Raw genomic sequence first — 19,286 nt, 5'->3', positions numbered from 1 at the left:
TCAACCATCGAGTAAAAAGAACCGTAACAAAACAGAAGGAAATGGTCCTTGAGCTGAGCTGTGGCTGCAGCATTGTAGCGAGGAGACTACATGGTGGGAGATGATGTCAGATGTAATTCTCCCTACAGATGTCTCTGCTACAGGTGAAGTGAGGCAGCAGCGGACTGTGAAATTACATTTTAAATTACAGATGAGGGCTGTACTCTGCTGGGCCGTGCAGTCAATGCACAGAGGCCATATTGCTCTGATGGGGGTAATAAAGGAAACCATTGCCTGGCCCAAGGGCAGATAGACCTCCAGGGTGTATTCCAATGATGTATATAAACATGTATGTTTATGGGTGTATTCACTGTGGCTGAGTGGATACAGGAGATTCCACAGTGGTCAGCCATTGGTGAAGGGAAAGGAGAGATTTGGAGAAGATTGCGGGGTTGTTGGTAAACAAATAAGCAACTAAATGTGTTTCTGAGTGAGGGGGGGTTTGACCATAGACATATATTAGTTTTGTGAATTGGACACCACAATCTGAGCTCTCAGTAATAAAGCGTGTTGTCTAGAGCTTGTCCTATAAGGTTGACAAAACCTAACATCTGCTACTGGCAGTGATGGAATGCTATCAGGATTAATATGGCGCCCACTGAAGCAGAACATGTGGTCACACAGGGGTCAATAGCATTCTGAGGAGAACTCCATGATGTTGTGGAGGTGCCCTGCTGAGTTATATAGACTAGAAACACCACACCAGCCACCTCCTGTCCATTACGAACGTATGCCTGACTGCTGTGGAAATCATGACAGTGTCCTCTCACATCATGAACCTCCCTTCAGTCTTAAATGTCTCTAGGTGTATGAGAGAGTTATTTGTTGTATCACCTCTACTGAATACTGACCAGTAGGTGTTAATCACTGAAAGAGGAAAATAATGTTGTTTTTTGTTGATACCACACATTAAAAGCGAATTGACACATCCTGTAATATCCATTGGTTCTGTAGTTGGGTTCACTTCTTACAGATGACTGAATTGCTATGTGTTCTTTGTTGATACCACACATTAATAACTGACAATCCCCATAATATCCATTGGCCTGTGTGTATTTGTGTTCACTTCTTCTTCTGGTTAGCATCTGCAGGGTTTGAGTGTGTGGCAGAATGTGTATTAAAGGGCACTGATAGGCAGTCAGCACCCAGTCCACAGACATTAAACAAGCTGGTTCACCTAATCAGGACTGTCAGGGGAGAAAATTCATTACAGGTGCCTAGACATAGAGAGACATGCATAGAAGACAGGCTGAGATGGGCCTTTTAGTCTGTTGATAAATGAGTGGAAGTGATGGGGGACTTGATGTCCTGCCTAATACAGCAACTGAGCCACATCATGGGGGGACAAACATTTGAAAATGGCTCAGAGATGAAGGGATCTGGAATATTCACGTTCCTATTTGTCAAATATTTTGTATTTAATTGCCTTGAAAAACATCAATGTTTATGAAAAACAAAGGGTGCGGACATTAGGGTTGAGCCGGGGTGTGGACATAAAGCTAGGGTTAGGGTTGAGCCGGGGTATGGACATAAAGCTAGGGTTATGGTTGAGCCGTTGTATGAACATAAAGCTAGGGTTATGGTTGAGCCGGGGTATGAACATAAAGCTAGGGTTATGGTTGAGCCGGGTATGAACATAAAGCTAGGGTTATGGTTGAGCCGGGGTATGAACATAAAGCTAGGGTTATGGTTGAGCCGGGGTATGAACATAAAGCTAGGGTTATGGTTGGTATGAACATAAAGCTAGGGTTAGGGTTGAGCCGGGTATGGACATAAAGCTAGGGTTATGGTTGACATAAAGCTAGGGTTATGGTTGACATAAAGCGGGTATGAACATAAAGCTAGGGTTATGGTTGAGCCGGGGTATGAACATAAAGCTAGGGTTATGGTTGAGCCGGGTATGAACATAAAGCTAGGGTTATGGTTGAGCCGGGTATGAACATAAAGCTAGGGTTATGGTTGAGCCGGGTATGAACATAAAGCTAGGGTTATGGTTGAGCCGGGGTATGAACATAAAGCTAGGGTTATGGTTGAGCCGGGTATGAACATAAAGCTAGGGTTATGGTTGAGCCGGGGTATGGACATAAAGCTAGGGTTATGGTTGAGCCGGGTATGAACATAAAGCTAGGGTTATGGTTATGGTTGAGCCGGGTATGAACATAAAGCTAGGGTTATGGTTGAGCCGGGGTATGAACATAAAGCTAGGGTTATGGTTGAGCCGGGGTATGAACATAAAGCTAGGGTTATGGTTGAGCCGGGTATGAACATAAAGCTAGGGTTATGGTTGAGCCGGGTATGAACATAAAGCTAGGGTTATGGTTGAGCTAGGGTTATATGGACAGGGTTAAATGAACATAAAGCTAGGGTTATGGTTGAGCCGGGGTATGGACATAAAGCTAGGGTTATGGTTGAGTATGGACATAAAGCTAGGGTTATGGTTATGAACATAAAGCTAGGGTTATGGTTGAGCCGGGGTATGAACATAAAGCTAGGGTTATGGTTGAGCCGGGTATGAACATAAAGCTAGGGTTATGGTTGAGCCGGGGTATGGACATAAAGCTAGGGTTATGGTTGAGCCGTTGTATGAACATAAAGCTAGGGTTATGGTTGAGCCGGGGTATGGACATAAAGCTAGGGTTATGGTTGAGCCGGGGTATGAACATAAAGCTAGGGTTGAGCCTGGTTGTGATTGAAACTAGGGTTAGGGTTGAGCCGGGTTGTGATTGAAGCTAGGGTTAGGGTTGAGCCTGGTTGTGATTGAAGCTAGGGTTAGGGTTGAGCCTGGTTGTGATTGAAGCTAGGGTTAGGGTTGAGCCTGGTTGTGATTGAAGCTAGGGTTAGGGTTGAGCCGGGTTGTGATTGAAGCTAGGGTTAGGGTTGAGCCTGGTTGTGATTGAAGCTAGGGTTAGGGTTGAGCCTGGTTGTAATTGAAGCTAGGGTTAGGGTTGAGCCGGGTTGTGATTGAAGCTAGGGTTAGGGTTGAGCCTGGTTGTGATTGAAGCTAGGGTTAGGGTTGAGCCTGGTTGTAATTGAAGCTAGGGTTAGGGTTGAGCCGGGTTGTGATTGAAGCTAGGGTTAGGGTTGAGCCGGGTTGTGAACATGAAGCTAGGGTTAGGGTTGAGCCGGGTTGTGAACATGAAGCTAGGGTTAGGGTTGAGCCGGGTTGTGAACATGAAGCTAGGGTTAGGGTTGAGCCGGGTTGTGAACATGAAGCTAGGGTTAGGGTTAGGACCTTATGCATGCGCCGCCATTCTAGAGTAGTTTAGTAAGCCAACCATCCCTGTGCCTTATTCTGGTGAGTGTGAGGAGCTCACGCTTCACTGAACCCCATACAACCCCATTATCTGGCTATTCCTAAGACATGCTACTGACGTGCCCCAGACACACGCTGTTCCCACATGATACCACTAAATGAAAAATGATTAATTACTCTCTGTACCTTTTGAGGTTGATCCTGATAAGTATCTATTTCACCCTGCCTAGGGAGAGATAACAGTGTTCTGTCTCTCTCCCTCCCCCTCTTCTTTATTTTACCAGGCAAGTCAGTTAAGAAACAAATTCTTATTTACAATGACAGCCTACTCTGGCTAAACCCAGACGGCGCTGGGCCAATTGGGACTCCCAAACACGACCAGTTGTGATACAGCCTGGCATCTAACCAGGGTCTGTAATTACGCCTCTAGCACTGAGATGTAGTGCCTTAGACCGCTGCACCACTCGGGAGCTCTTCTGCCTCTTGGCTGCAAACAGTTTGTTTCGGAGATGGCATCTTGAGGAGTCCTTTAGTGGGATGCCAGTGTTCATTAAAGGACTATCCCCTGACACACACACGCACGCACGCACGCACGCACACACACACACACACACACACACACACACACACACACACACACACACACACACACACACACACACACACACACACACACACACACACACACACACACACACACACACACACACACACACACACACACACACAACGAACTGGACCCAGAGCTTTGGGTTTTTCTCTGCTGTTGGGAGCAGGGAGCTGTTTCAGGACTAAAAGCTATTAGTTCTGCATCATTGGCCCTACAAGCACACTCGACACATAGATCAACAGAAGCTGTTAGGAAATAACACACAGAAACTCTCACCTCCAGATACACATTCAAATATATTTACTGAAATAATAAATTATTAGTAATGAGTATGAGGTTATTATGGTGTTGATTATTCATTTCAGCCATAATTTGTTTATCTTTCCTTAAGTCAGATTTGTTTTAAATAGGCCTATATTGATTAATTAAATGCAATAAATAGTAATTATTTTTCACTGAACATGTTTTCCTGTTTGTTTTTAGCAAATATGATGAGCACGATATCCAATAGAAAATATTTCCAATCCACTCAATGAAAATGTGATCATTATTTTTTACAACCATGTATTTCTTCTCAGAATGGTCTTGGTCTGAGAAACAAAGTATGGTGTAAGGGGAGACGAAAAGAGGTGTAGAAATAAATCAATTACAATTAATCTTGGTTGAGAAAGTAATTAAACTGGTATTGGGCACTGGCCAGTTAAATGTGGAAGAGCTTATCCCTGCCAAGCACAGATGTTTAGCTCGCCTCGCGCTGCTGAGGCGTTCATTCCTGCTGAATGGCTAAAATGTGCTGCTGTATCGCTACCAGGCATAGGTGATGAAGAAAACAGAAAATTGTCAGATCTGGATGCACTCTGACGTTGTAGGTTTACTAATCATAACATGGAAGCTATAAAATAATTATAATTGTATTTCAATTATTCAGGACATTGCCCTGAAACGAACCTGTGAAGTCCATAGTTAAGTCGCATTTCTCTTTATGTGACGAGATTAATGTCGGTTTTTATTGTTTTGTGTATTCCCTCGTGTATACTTTGTCCATTAATTTGTCCAGCCAAACACCAGAGCTGGCAGCGAACGACGAGTGACAAAGCGTGCAAACTGCATTAGGCATGAATAGTTGTTCCTGTAAGAATTGTGAATCTCCAACTGAAGATGCATTGAATACATATTAGCAGTAAAACGTTCCTCGAAGGGCACCTTGCAATACTCTGACGTAGGCTAAATAAACTCCCACCGACAGAGCTTTGCATTTGCAGTTTCTTTCAATCTCGCTGCAGTCCTGATTTCTCTTCTCAGCTTCCGGCTGTCCTGGAATTTACTACAAATATGGTGAGATGCGTTCATTGATCCTCAATTCCTAGCCTAAACAATGATTGTGGCTACGTACAGTTATTTTAGACTAAAATTGATGAAAAATCACAAGTGGCACTTATTCAGTCAACACTGAGTGGACTACTGTAGACTGTACAGTAGTCGAACCACTGTCGCCGTCCATGGTGCTGAAATGCATTTCACTATTTACAGCTCATTCCCTCTACTCCAGGCAGCGAAACATTCCTTACTCGACTTCTTCTGTTCAGTTTAATTGTAACTTCTGTTCAGTAATTTTATTGGCTAATCTTATTCGAGCATATATTTTTGAATTTTTTCAAGATTCTCTTCTATTGTCAGTAGCTTAGTCATGTTTATAACATATGTGCCTGTGTTTGTGTGTTTTTACTTTGGCAAAGTAGTTTTATGTATCTCAATTTTAAAACAATAACGATTTTTGGTTCTACGCAGGTAATCATTTGATCTGTTTGGTGTGTTTACGTTTTACTGCCGTGGAGAATGCTTGCTGGGTTGGGACTGGGGGAGAGGGGCTCAACAGCTTGTCTATTGCCTATTCAATCAGAGAGAGGGGCCGCTGCTGCTGCTGCACGGAATGACCGAGAGCAAATGAGCCGTAAAATTAAAGAATCTCTGCAATAATGAATAAATAACCAATCCAGCGTCGACCAATGCCCCACCAAGGAATTGCCACAAATATGCAATAATAGTATTGAACTAAAACAACACATTCTAGGCCTAACTGTATATATGTTATCCAATATGTGAATTGCCACCAATTAAGCCACTTGATTTTCCAGTCTATTTGACCATTTACTTTGTACAGTTGTATGTATATGCTTATATTCTAACGAATTTTAATTTCACCTTTTGTAGGATTGTTCTGAAGAGATGAACAACCGGCAGGTATCTGATCCTTCCACTCAGGAGTCGTTACCACAATCAGATACTGGAGCGGTAGGAGTAGCAATAAACAATCAAGATAATGTCCCAGATCTACCCTCTTCAAACTGGCAGCATCCTTCAAAAACCGAGGAACAAACTTTTTCTCAACCGGTGGATAGGCCTAACACAAGAAATGGAATGTATAAAACCGACGCACCTGCAACGCATAATACCGACGTTGATGGAACCGAATGTGCCTCTGTGGATCATTTTACGACACACAGTCATGGCACAGATTCCTGTCCCAATGAAAGTGTTACAACGATCCCAGTAGAGCAAAATGGCACGGGGACGGAGATTAGTCCCACCACTGTGATACTGGGGACAGATGAAAACATTTCGGTTCTACCTGGCACAGTGACCGGGGATGGGGTAAGAGTCCGTTATTTTATTACTCAGGCATGACGCGAGTAAAAAGCATGCCCAGAACATAGCCAGTGGCTGATTTCATCTGTCAAGTGTAAACTGGTGTGCTGCCTAAACGAATTTCACTTTCCTGAGAGCATTTTGCTGGTGTTCCGTCCCAATGCATTACTTACTGCAGAGCAGGGTGTTGCGGAGTAGTTTGTAGCGCTGCAGGCCCTCTCCATTGTTCTATTCTCTGGGGACATATCAAACCAAATAGCGCCCTTTGTGTGGAAGTGATGGAACGCATCATGATTGTAGCCTAATCGAAACAGAATCATTAGAATGAATAGTCCTACATTTATAATTACAAAAATGGTGAAATGTGCAGGAACAGATCAAATTGATCGGTGATAATGAAAGACTTTTCGACATCAATCATATATATTTGTTTTTAAATAACCGTTAAACGTTAATTGTTTCCTTCAGGATGATGATGACGAAGGAGGGGATGAGAATAAAGCGAGGGGAAACTGGTCCAATAAAATGGACTTCATTCTCTCAATGGTTGGATATGCTGTTGGTTTGGGAAACGTCTGGAGATTCCCATACCTAGCCTTCCAAAATGGAGGAGGTAAAGGACACATATATGTTGCAAAACAATTTGATTCGTTTGCACCCTTCATCAACTGCATCTGCTTTTCTCAGCAAAGAAAACAGAATATATAAAATAATGAAATCCCTATCTGTTTATTTATTTTGGAGACTTTATTCGTTTTAGCATTTGACTATTATTTCAATAGCCTATTTTAATAAATTAAATAATAATAAATGAACAATTTACATAAAATAATAATAATCTTAATAATTACAATAATAATTATGTGATTCGTTTAATATTGATACTAATGCAGTTTATATTATTCAATAAAACGAATAATAATTGTGATTCAACTACAATTTACATTTATATGCTGTGAAATTACATATTTCTTGTCCAATAATTTCACCATTCAGCCTGTTTCATGCAAAAGTGTAATCGGATTGAGCTGCCTGACATTCAACTCCGTTTCCACTTCCTTCCTGAAGGTGCTTTCTTGATTCCTTATCTAATCATGTTGGGTCTTGCTGGAATCCCCATATTCTTATTGGAGGTGTCCTTGGGGCAGTTTGCAAGCCAAGGACCCGTGTCGGTATGGAAAGCAATCCCTGCTCTTCAAGGTAAGCCAACCAACAGCGATCATAGTTGAACAGTACGTAAGCATAGTCTATTTTTTATTATAACCTATACATTTCAGGTGCAAAAGAGTAATTTCTACATTTCGTCTCATTCGTTATTTTAGGTTGCGGGATTGCCATGTTGATAATATCAGTCTTGATAGCCATATACTATAACATAATAATGTGCTGGACATTGTACTACCTGTTCGCTTCGTTGAAGGGCTCACTCCCCTGGGCGAACTGCAAGAATAAATGGAACACTCAACACTGCAAGGACAAAGACATGCTTCTTCTTGGTAAGTATTCAGAAGACAGAACACCTTCCAATTTGGAATGCAAGGATTCATTGTTGTTAGAAATGTTTATTGTGAGAAAATACTGTGCATTTCATTTATTCAGGGATATAAAATCCTTTGGATTGTAAAGTCATATAAATAGTCCTCAATCGAATACTATGGCAAAGCATTAATGTAAGATACCGTGCAAATGCTTACTTGACACAATTCTTGCTGGGGGGCAGGCTACTGTGACGCCCTCTAGTGTCCATCTGTTCTTCTTGCACTGCATCGTGGATTTATTCACACCACCTCAATTTTAGCCACCACAGAACTTTAACTACTCACACATTTACATTTACATTTAAATCATTTAGCAGACGCTCTTATCCAGAGCGACTTACAAATTGGTGCTTTCACCTTATGACATGCTACCACCCACTTTCTTCGCTTTTGTTGTCCTGTCAGATTCATGCATTCTGCGGGATGCGAACGCCACCTCTATAAGGAATACTACACTATGTTTGTCTGCTGATGTCATTGGGAATCTGAGCAAACTCACTAACATCACATCTGAGATCAACAAAACCTATGTCAGCCCAAGTGAAGAGTATTTTAAGTACGTATTGTTTATTATGTTAGGCTATGTAATACAATTTTAAAAAATATGTCTGCTGTGTGTGTGTGTCAGTGAAAATAATATATTATTGATTTGAAGGCATTGCGTTGTAGCCTGATGTCTCCCACTCCCTCTCTCCATGCAGATATAATGTACTGAACATCTCCAGAGGAATAGAATACCCAGGGGAAATCCGCTGGCCTCTGGCCCTCTGTCTTCTCTTGGCATGGGTTATTGTCTACGCCTCACTGGCTAAAGGAATCAAATCATCTGGGAAGGTAATCATTGTCACTTTCCAGCCAACATACTTATATTATTCTTTTGATGCTTTTCTTAAGAGATATATGTTGTGGTCATTGGTGTCTGTTTTTGGATTGTTGTCTTTGTGCCTATGTTGCTGCACTGATTGACAATAGGATTATAGGATTATTAAAGTTTTTCTATTCTATTTTATTGGATTGGATTCTGTTGGATTCTGTTCTATTCTATAGGTGGTGTATTTCACAGCTACGTTCCCCTACGTGGTGCTGGTGATTCTGCTGGTCAGAGGAGTTACTCTGCCTGGAGCTGGGGATGGCATCCTCTACTTCATCACTCCCAAGTGGGAGAAACTCTACGATGCCAAGGTGTGGAAGGATGCTGCAACCCAGATCTTCTTCTCCTTGTCAGCAGCCTGGGGTGGACTCATCACGCTGTCCTCCTACAACAAGTTCCATAACAACTGCTACAGGTGAGCAGGGTTAAACCTTATGGGACGGTTTCCCGGACACAGATTCTCTATTGGGTATGTTTCTTACTCCAGAACTAGTCTTAAGGGTCCAGGAAACATGCCCTACATGCAAACTATACTGTAGATGCAATTTCAGACTGTCTTTGATCTTTTAGGGACACCATCATTGTGGCCTGCACCAACAGTGCCACCAGCATCTTTGCAGGGTTTGTCATCTTCTCTGTCATCGGGTTTATGGCTCATGAGCTGAAAGTGCCCATCGAACAGGTGGCTGATGGGGGTAAAGAAAACCGTTATTCTAGTCTATTAAAATAACTTTTTGAGGTAACATTACTGTAACTAGACAGTTCTGTTGTCTTGTTGTGATTCTGCAGGTCCTGGCATAGCCTTCGTAGTGTATCCAGAGGCCCTCACCAGACTTCCTCTCTCTCCTTTCTGGGCCATCATCTTCTTCCTCATGCTACTCACCCTGGGACTGGATACCATGGTAACTATTGTTCTGCTTTCTGTTTTCTGTGGATGTAAGTGTTTGTATTTAATTACTTGGTGGTCTTTTATTTAAATTGTATCTTTATTTAACTAGGCAAGTCAGAACACATTTTTATTTTAAAATGACGTCCTACCAAACCCTCCCCTAATCCGGACGATGCTGGGTCAATTGTGCGTCGCCCTAATGGTTCATTAGGTTGATAAGACCTCCGCAAGGTCTTCATGGTTGATAAGACCTCTGCAAGGTCTTCATGGTTGATAAGACCTCCACAGGGCCTTCGTGGTTGATAAGACCTCCACAAGGTCTTAGTGGTTGATAAGACCTCCGCAAGGTCTTCGTGGTTGATAAGACCTCCGCAAGGTCTTAGTGGTTGATAAAACCTCCACAAGGTCCTTGTGGTTGATAAGACCTCCACAAGGTCTTAGTGGTTGATAAGACCTCCACAAGGTCTTAGTGGTTGATAAGACCTCCACAAAGTCTTAGTGGTTGATAAGACCTCCACAAAGTCTTAGTGGTTGATTAGACCTCCACAGGGTCTTAGTGGTTCATTGTAAGTATGTGTAGTACCAAGATTATGTCATTTTGCTTTCTGTTGCTCGACGGAATCTATTGTATTAACTAAGTATCTACTGTCCCTGTCTCAGTTTGCCACCATTGAGACCATAGTGACGTCTGTGTCAGATGAGTTCCCCAGATATCTGAGGAAGTACAAGGCCCTCTTCACCCTGGGGTGCTGTACCTCTTTCTACATCCTGGGGTACCCCATGATCACAGAGGTAAGGCCTAATCTGATCCTCAGCATTCACTCATCTGTAGCGTTTACCATAAATGACGTATACCTTGAGAAGGCGCTGTGTCGTGCGCTGCTCTGCAACAACTAGATCCCGGCCCTAGTCATTTTGTCAATATCGCAAATGTATTATACAGTTTAGGTGTCTGAGTGGCACGTCTCAAACACTAAGGATACACAGTCAAACTAATAGAATGACATTGAGAGTCAGTGAGGCTGTGTTGAGGACTGCTATGTTTTCAGTGCTCTGATGGGTCTTGTATCCCATACTGGCAGAATGGAATGTATATGCTTCAGCTGGTGGACACATATGCAGCCTCATACTCTCTGATCATCATCGCCATCTTTGAACTTGTGGGAGTATCATACATTTATGGTGAGTCATGTATAGTCTTGACTGGTCCAGTGTTTGTACAGTTTTTTTTCAGACTGTATTCGAAAGATACCTTATTCGACAAAGACCTTATATGGCATAAGCCTTCCTGTAAATGTTTTCAAGATATACTTTACTAACTGTGGTTGAGTAACATTATCAACCTTGGTACTGTGTGTGAAAGGACTCACACTATCTGGTTGTTGTGTTCTAGGTCTGAAGAGGTTCTGTGAAGACATTGAAATGATGATCGGGTTCCAGCCAAACATGTTCTGGAGGGTCTGCTGGGCCTTTGTGACCCCCACCATTCTCACAGTAGGTGCTACCATCCCCAGGCCAAGATTAAATATATTCTGTATTCTCATGTTGCTCTGTGTGATTTTATATAGAACATGTTGTCCGCACTTCCGCACATGTTGTCCACACTTCCGCACTCAACAACCCGGTCGCATTCCGCTTCGCTCCACAGGTAGTATCACATTTTCATTTCATTTCATTACAGTACAACGGTTTGATTTGTTTGATCGTAGCTAGCTACATAGCTAGCTACAATAGCCGTCTTTGTATCAAAGATAATTGTGTAGCCTAGAGCGATTTTCTAGGTTAGCTAGCCAGCTATTGTCGTTCTTTTAACGCAACGTAACGTAATCAACACTGCTAGCTAGCCAGCTAGCCCCAGAATAGCAGCACTGTAGAAACGATTACACTCAACGGAACGACTTGATTAGTGTAGTGTCAACAACGCAGCCACTGCCAGCTAGCCTACAAAGTCAACAACGCAGCCACTGCCAGCTAGCCTACTTCAGCAGTACTGTATCATTTTAATCATTTTAGTCAATAAGATTCTTGCTACGTAAGCTTAACTTTCTGAACATTCGAGACGTGTAGTCCACTTGTCATTCCAATCTCCTTTGCATTAGCGTAGCCTCTTCTGTAGCCTGTCAACTATGTGTCTGTCTATCCCTGTTCTCTCCTCTCTGCACAGACCATACAAACGCTACACACCGCGTGGCCGCGGCCACCCTAATCTGGTGGTCCCAGCGCGCACGACCCACGTGGAGTTCCAGGTCTCCGGTAGCCTCTGGAACTGCCGATCTGCGGCCAACAAGGCAGAGTTAATCTCAGCCTATGCCTCCCTCCAGTCCCTCGACTTCTTGGCACTGACGGAAACATGGATCACCACAGATAACACTGCTACTCCTACTGCTCTCTCTTCGTCCGCCCACGTGTTCTCGCACACCCCGAGAGCTTCTGGTCAGAGGGGTGGTGGCACCGGGATCCTCATCTCTCCCAAGTGGTCATTCTCTCTTTCTCCCCTTACCCATCTGTCTATCGCCTCCTTTGAATTCCATGCTGTCACAGTTACCAGCCCTTTCAAGCTTAACATCCTTATCATTTATCGCCCTCCAGGTTCCCTCGGAGAGTTCATCAATGAGCTTGATGCCTTGATAAGCTCCTTTCCTGAGGACGGCTCACCTCTCACAGTTCTGGGCGACTTTAACCTCCCCACGTCTACCTTTGACTCATTCCTCTCTGCCTCCTTCTTTCCACTCCTCTCCTCTTTTGACCTCACCCTCTCACCTTCCCCCCTACTCACAAGGCAGGCAATACGCTCGACCTCATCTTTACTAGATGCTGTTCTTCCACTAACCTCATTGCAACTCCCCTCCAAGTCTCCGACCACTACCTTGTATCCTTTTCCCTCTCGCTCTCATCCAACACTTCCCACACTGCCCCTACTCGGATGGTATCGCGCCGTCCCAACCTTCGCTCTCTCTCCCCGCTACTCTCTCCTCTTCCATCCTATCATCTCTTCCCTCTGCTCAAACCTTCTCCAACCTATCTCCTGATTCTGCCTCCTCAACCCTCCTCTCCTCCCTTTCTGCATCCTTTGACTCTCTATGTCCCCTATCCTCCAGGCCGGCTCGGTCCTCCCTCCCGCTCCGTGGCTCGACGACTCATTGCGAGCTCACAGAACAGGGCTCCGGGCAGCCGGCGGAAATGGAGGAAAACTCGCCTCCCTGCGGACCTGGCATCCTTTCACTCCCTCCTCTCTACATTTTCCTCTTCCGTCTCTGCTGCTAAAGCCACTTTCTACCACTCTAAATTCCAAGCATCTGCCTCTAACCCTAGGAAGCTCTTTGCCACCTTCTCCTCCCTCCTGAATCCTCCTCCCTCTCTGCAGATGACTTCGTCAACCATTTTGAAAAGAAGGTCGACGACATCCGATCCTCGTTTGCTAAGTCAAACGACACCGCTGGTTCTGCTCACACTGCCCTACCCTGTGCTCTGACCTCTTTCTCCCTCTCTCTCCAGATGAAATCTCGCGTCTTGTGACGGCCGGCCGCCCAACAACCTGCCCGCTTGACCCTATCCCCTCCTCTCTTCTCCAGACCATTTCCGGAGACCTTCTCCCTTACCTCACCTCGCTCATCAACTCATCCCTGACCGCTGGCTACGTCCCTTCTGTCTTCAAGAGAGCGAGAGTTGCACCCCTTCTGAAAAAACCTACACTCGATCCCTCCGATGTCAACAACTACAGACCAGTATCCCTTCTTTCTTTTCTCTCCAAAACTCTTGAACGTGCCGTCCTTGGCCAGCTCTCCCGCTATCTCTCTCAGAATGACCTTCTTGATCCAAATCAGTCAGGGTTCAAGACTAGTCATTCAACTGAGACTGCTCTTCTCTGTATCACGGAGGCGCTCCGCACTGCTAAAGCTAACTCTCTCTCCTCTGCTCTCATCCTTCTAGACCTATCGGCTGCCTTCGATACTGTGAACCATCAGATCCTCCTCTCCACCCTCTCCGAGTTGGGCATCTCCGGCGCGGCCCACGCTTGGATTGCGTCCTACCTGACAGGTCGCTCCTACCAGGTGGCGTGGCGAGAATCTGTCTCCTCACCACGTGCTCTCACCACTGGTGTCCCCCAGGGCTCTGTTCTAGGCCCTCTCCTATTCTCACTATACACCAAGTCACTTGGCTCTGTCATAACCTCACATGGTCTTTCCTATCATTGCTATGCAGACGACACACAATTAATCTTCTCCTTTCCCCCTTCTGATGACCAGGTGGCGAATCGCATGTCTGCATGTCTGGCAGACATATCAGTGTGGATGACGGAGCACCACCTCAAGCTGAACCTCGGCAAGACGGAGCTGCTCTTCCTCCCGGGGAAGGACTGCCCGTTCCATGATCTCGCCATCACGGTTGACAACTCCATTGTGTCCTCCTCCCAGAGCGCTAAGAACCTTGGCGTGATCCTGGACAACACCCTGTCGTTCTCAAATAACATCAAGGCGGTGGCCCATTCCTGTAGGTTCATGCTCTACAACATCCGCAGAGTACGACCCTGCCTCACACAGGAAGCGGCGCAGGTCCTAATCCAGGCACTTGTCATCTCCCGTCTGGATTACTGCAACTCGCTGTTGGCTGGGCTCCCTGCCTGTGCCATTAAACCCCTACAACTCATCCAGAACGCCGCAGCCCGTCTGGTGTTCAACCTTCCCAAGTTCTCTCACGTCACCCCTCTCCTCCGCTCTCTCCACTGGCTTCCAGTTGAAGCTCGCATCCGCTACAAGACCATGGTGCTTGCCTACGGAGCTGTGAGGGGAACGGCACCTCAGTACCTCCAGGCTCTGATCAGGCCCTACACCCAAACAAGGGCACTGCGTTCATCCACCTCTGGCCTGCTCGCCTCCCTACCACTGAGGAAGTACAGTTCCCGCTCAGCCCAGTCAAAACTGTTCGCTGCTCTGGCCCCCCAATGGTGGAACAAACTCCCTCACGACGCCAGGACAGCGGAGTCAATCACCACCTTCCGGAGACACCTGAAACCCCACCTCTTTAAGGAATACCTAGGATAGGATAAAGTAATCCTTCTCACCCCCCTTAAAAGATTTAGATGCACTATTGTAAAGTGGCTGTTCCACTGGATGTCATAAGGTGAATGCACCAATTTGTAAGTCGCTCTGGATAAGAGCGTCTGCTAAATGACTTAAATGTAAATGTAATGTTGCTTTCAGCATAAGAAACGGTGTTAACTGCATAAAAATCGAATTACATGGGCATTGTGCATCACTTTACCATGTCAGTCATATTGAGTGTTTCCATGAGTGTTCTAGTCCAGGGTTTCCCAAACTCGGTACTGGGTCCCACCCTGGGTGCACATTTTGGTTTTTGCCCTCGCACTACACAGCTGATTGAAATAACCAACTAATCATCAAGCTTTGATTATTGAATCATCTGTGAAATGTGCTAGGGTAAAAACCAAAACGTGCACCCAGGGTGGGCCCCAGGACCAATAACGTGCACCCTATTCTAGCCAAATGCAGGGGCTTTATCCCTTCTAATAATTATATTTCTATAGTTCACCTAATGCTCAGAAGCCTTTAATGTCTTGGTTGTCCCTGTCTTCTGCCTGTACTACAGTTTATCCTGGGTCTGAGTCTGTACCACTGGAAGGTGATGACCTATGAGACCTACACCTACCCCACCTGGTCCATGGTGATGGGCTGGCTCATGGTGGTGTGTTCTGTTATCTGGATCCCCATCATGTTTGGCATCAAGATGCACCTGGCCCCCGGCACCTTCATCCAGGTATGAAATGATTTACTGTAGCTATCCCCCTGCTAAAGACATTTTATGTAGCTCCCCCCTCCCCCTGCTAAAGACATTTACTGTAGCTCCCCCTCCCCCTGATAAAGACATTTAATGTAGCTCCCCCCCCCTGCTAAATACATTTACTGTAGCTCCCCTCCCCTGATAAAGACATTTAATGTAGCTCCCCTCCCCTGCGAAATACATTTACTGTAGCTCCCCCTCCCCTGATAAAGACATTTAATGTAGCTCCCCTCCCCTGCTAAAGACATTTACTGTAGCTCCCCCTCCCCTGCTAAAGACATTTACTGTAGCCGCCCTCTCTGCTAAAGACATTTACTGTAGATCCCCTCACTAAAGCCATTTACTGTAGCTCCCCTCCCCTGCTAAAGACATTTGCTGTAGCTTCCCTCTCGCCACTAAAGACATTTACTGTAGCTCCACCCTCCCCACAAAATACATTTACTGTAGCTCCCCTCCCGCCACTAAAGACATTTCCTGTAGCCATTCTCCCTGCTAAAGACATTTACTGTAGCTCCACCCTCCCCTGCTAAATACATTTAATGTAGCTCCCCCTCTCTCTTCTAAAGACATTTACTATAGCCACCCTCTCTGCTAAAGACATTTACTGTAGCTTTACCCTACTAAAGACATTTACTGTAACTCCCCCCTCCCCCACTACAGACATTTACTGTAGCTCCCCTCCCCCACTAAAGACATTTCCTGTAGCCACCCTCCCTACTAAAGACATTTACTGTAGCTCCCCCTCCCCCACTAAATACATTTACTGTAACTCCCCTCCCCCACTAAAGACATTTACTGTAGCTCCCCCTCCCCCACTAAAGACATTTCCTGTAGCCACCCTCCCTACTAAAGACATTTACTGTAGCTCCCCCTCCCCCACTAAATACATTTATTGTAACTCCCCCTCCCCCACTAAAGACATTTACTGTAGCTCCCCCTCCCCCACTAAAGACATTTGCTGTAGCCACCCTCCCTACTAAAGACATTTACTGTAGCTCCCCCTCCCCCACTAAAGACATTTACTGTAGCTCCCCCTCCCCCACTAAAGACATTTGCTGTAGCCCGCTCCCCACACTAAAGACATTTACTGTAGCTCCCCCTCCCCCACTAAAGACATTTACTGTAGCTCCCCCTCCCCCACTAAAGACATTTCCTGTAGCCACCCTCCCTACTAAAGACATTTACTGTAGCTCCCCTCCCCACTAAATACATTTACTGTAACTCCCCCTCCCCCACTAAAGACATTTACTGTAGCTCCCCCTCCCCCACTAAATACATTTGCTGTAGCCACCCTCCCTACTAAAGACATTTACTGTAGCTCCCCCTCCCCTGCTAAGGACATTTACTGTAGCTCCACCCTCCCCACAAAATACATTTACTGTAGCTCCCCTCCTGCCACTAAAGACATTTCCTGTAGCCACCCTCCCTGCTAAAGACATTTACTGTAGCTCCACCCTCCCCTGCTAAATACATTTAATGTAGCTCCCCCTCTCTCTTCTAAAGACATTTACTATAGCCACCCTCTCTGCTAAAGACATTTGCTGTAGCTTCCCTCTCGCCACTAAAGACATTTACTGTAGCTCCACCCTCCCCTGCTAAGGACATTTACTGTAGCTCCACCCTCCCCACAAAATACATTTACTGTAGCTCCCCTCCCGCCACTAAAGACATTTCCTGTAGCCACCCTCCCTGCTAAAGACATTTACTGTAGCTCCACCCTCCCCTGCTAAATACATTTCATGTAGCTCCCCCTCTCTCTTCTAGAGACATTTACTATAGCCACCCTCTCTGCTAAAGACATTTACTGTAACTTTACCCTACTAAAGACATTTACTGTAACTCCCCCCTCCCCCACTACAGACATTTACTGTAGCTCCCCCTTCCCCCACTAAAGACATTTCCTGTAGCCACCCTCCCTACTAAAGACATTTACTGTAGCTCCCCCTCCCCCACTAAATACATTTACTGTAACTCCCCCTCCCCCACTAAAGACATTTACTGTAGCTCCCCCTCCCCCACTAAAGACATTTCCTGTAGCCACCCTCCCTACTAAAGACATTTACTGTAGCTCCCCTCCCCACTAAATACATTTACTGTAACTCCCCCTCCCCCACTAAAGACATTTACTGTAGCTCCCCCTCCCCCACTAAAGACATTTGCTGTAGCCACCCTCCCTACTAAAGACATTTACTGTAGCTCCCCCTCCCCCACTAAAGACATTTACTGTAGCTCCCCCCTCCCCCACTAAAGACATTTGCTGTAGCCCGCTCCCCACACTAAAGAAATTTACTGTAGCTCCCCCCCCCCACTAAAGACATTTACTGTAGCTCCCCCTCCCCCACTAAAGACATTCCCTGTAGCCACCCTCCCTACTAAAGACATTTACTGTAGCTCCCCCTCCCCCACTAAATACATTTACTGTAACTCCCCCTCCCCCACTAAAGACATTTACTGTAGCTCCCCCTCCCCCACTAAAGACATTTGCTGTAGCCACCCTCCCTACTAAAGACATTTACTGTAGCTCCCCTCCCCCACTAAAGACATTTACTGTAGCTCCCCCTCCCCCACTAAAGACATTTGCTGTAGCCCGCTCCCCACACTAAAGACATTTACTGTAGCTCCCCTCCCCCACTAAAGACATTTGCTGTAGCCCGCTCCCCACACTAAAGACATTTACTGTAGCTCCCCCTCCCCCACTAAAGACATTTACTGTAACTCCCCTCCCCCACTAAAGACATTTACTGTAGCTCCCCCTCCCCCCACTAAAGACATTTGCTGTAGCCCGCTCCCCACACTAAAGACATTTACTGTAGCCCCTCCCAGCTAAAGACATTTAATGCAGCCCCCCCCGCTAAAGACATTTACAGTAGCCACCCTCCCTGCTAAAGACATTTAATATAGCTCCCCCCTCCCCCTGCTAAAGACATTTACTGTCTCTCTCATCTTCCATGTTATGTAGTGGTCCAATAATGTATCCTAATAATGGTTAATGTAGCATAATAATGCCTAAGGTAGGTTGATAGTGAAATTGAGATGCTTGGTAAGATCATCCTTCAAAAGAGTGAAAATAATTGGAATATTCTTCTAATGCTATGTTACTACACTTGTTCCAGGACATCTGGCTCAAGGGACAATGGTTTTATACAACAGTGTTCTAATGTTGTCCTGATGTGTGCCCTGGTATTATGACATGTTATGGTGATGAATTTTACTGTGTTTCAGCGTCTGAAGCTAGTGTGCGCCCCTCAGCCAGACTGGGGTCCCTTCCTGATGAAGCACAGAGGAGAACGCTACAAGAACATGATCGACCCGCTCGGAACCAACTCCCTGGGGCTCAAACTCCCTCCTAAAGGCCTGGGCCAGATCCAGTGCTAATGTCTGTTCCTGGACAAGTGACAAAGTTCACCAACTCTGCAGTAGTCATCTGTTGTTCGCTCTATTCAACGTTTGCACACTTTTCTATAGATTACACAAAGGGAAATTGAATGTCAAAGTCCAAGATTATGCATGTTGTCTTCTGACAAAGACCGTCCCTTTAATACAGCAGTAGGCCTATGATCGATTTGACAGTGAACAGGGCTGATTTGGTGCCTACTGTGCTTAATCTCCAGTCTTCCACAATGCTGTTTATTTAATTTATA

General features: G+C 45.3%; 1 protein-coding gene across 1 annotated transcript; it reads left to right on the top strand.

Annotated features, from left to right (window-relative positions):
- Positions 1-627: 627 nt before the first annotated feature.
- Positions 628-19,020, top strand: LOC115115581 (sodium- and chloride-dependent glycine transporter 2-like). Its single transcript, XM_029644064.2, has 15 exons — positions 628-654; positions 6,114-6,554; positions 7,017-7,161; positions 7,617-7,748; positions 7,871-8,044; positions 8,492-8,642; positions 8,788-8,920; positions 9,134-9,372; positions 9,528-9,652; positions 9,747-9,859; positions 10,507-10,638; positions 10,929-11,028; positions 11,240-11,340; positions 15,454-15,621; positions 18,868-19,020. Exons 1-15 carry the CDS (start codon positions 628-630, stop codon positions 19,018-19,020), a joined length of 2,334 nt encoding a protein of 777 aa, XP_029499924.2.
- Positions 19,021-19,286: the final 266 nt, after the last annotated feature.

Source organism: Oncorhynchus nerka, linkage group LG9a (genome assembly GCF_034236695.1).
Source record: "Oncorhynchus nerka isolate Pitt River linkage group LG9a, Oner_Uvic_2.0, whole genome shotgun sequence".
In the NCBI taxonomy this organism is placed as follows: Eukaryota; Metazoa; Chordata; class Actinopteri; order Salmoniformes; family Salmonidae; genus Oncorhynchus; species Oncorhynchus nerka.
This window is presented reverse-complemented; position numbering and strand designations above follow the sequence as displayed.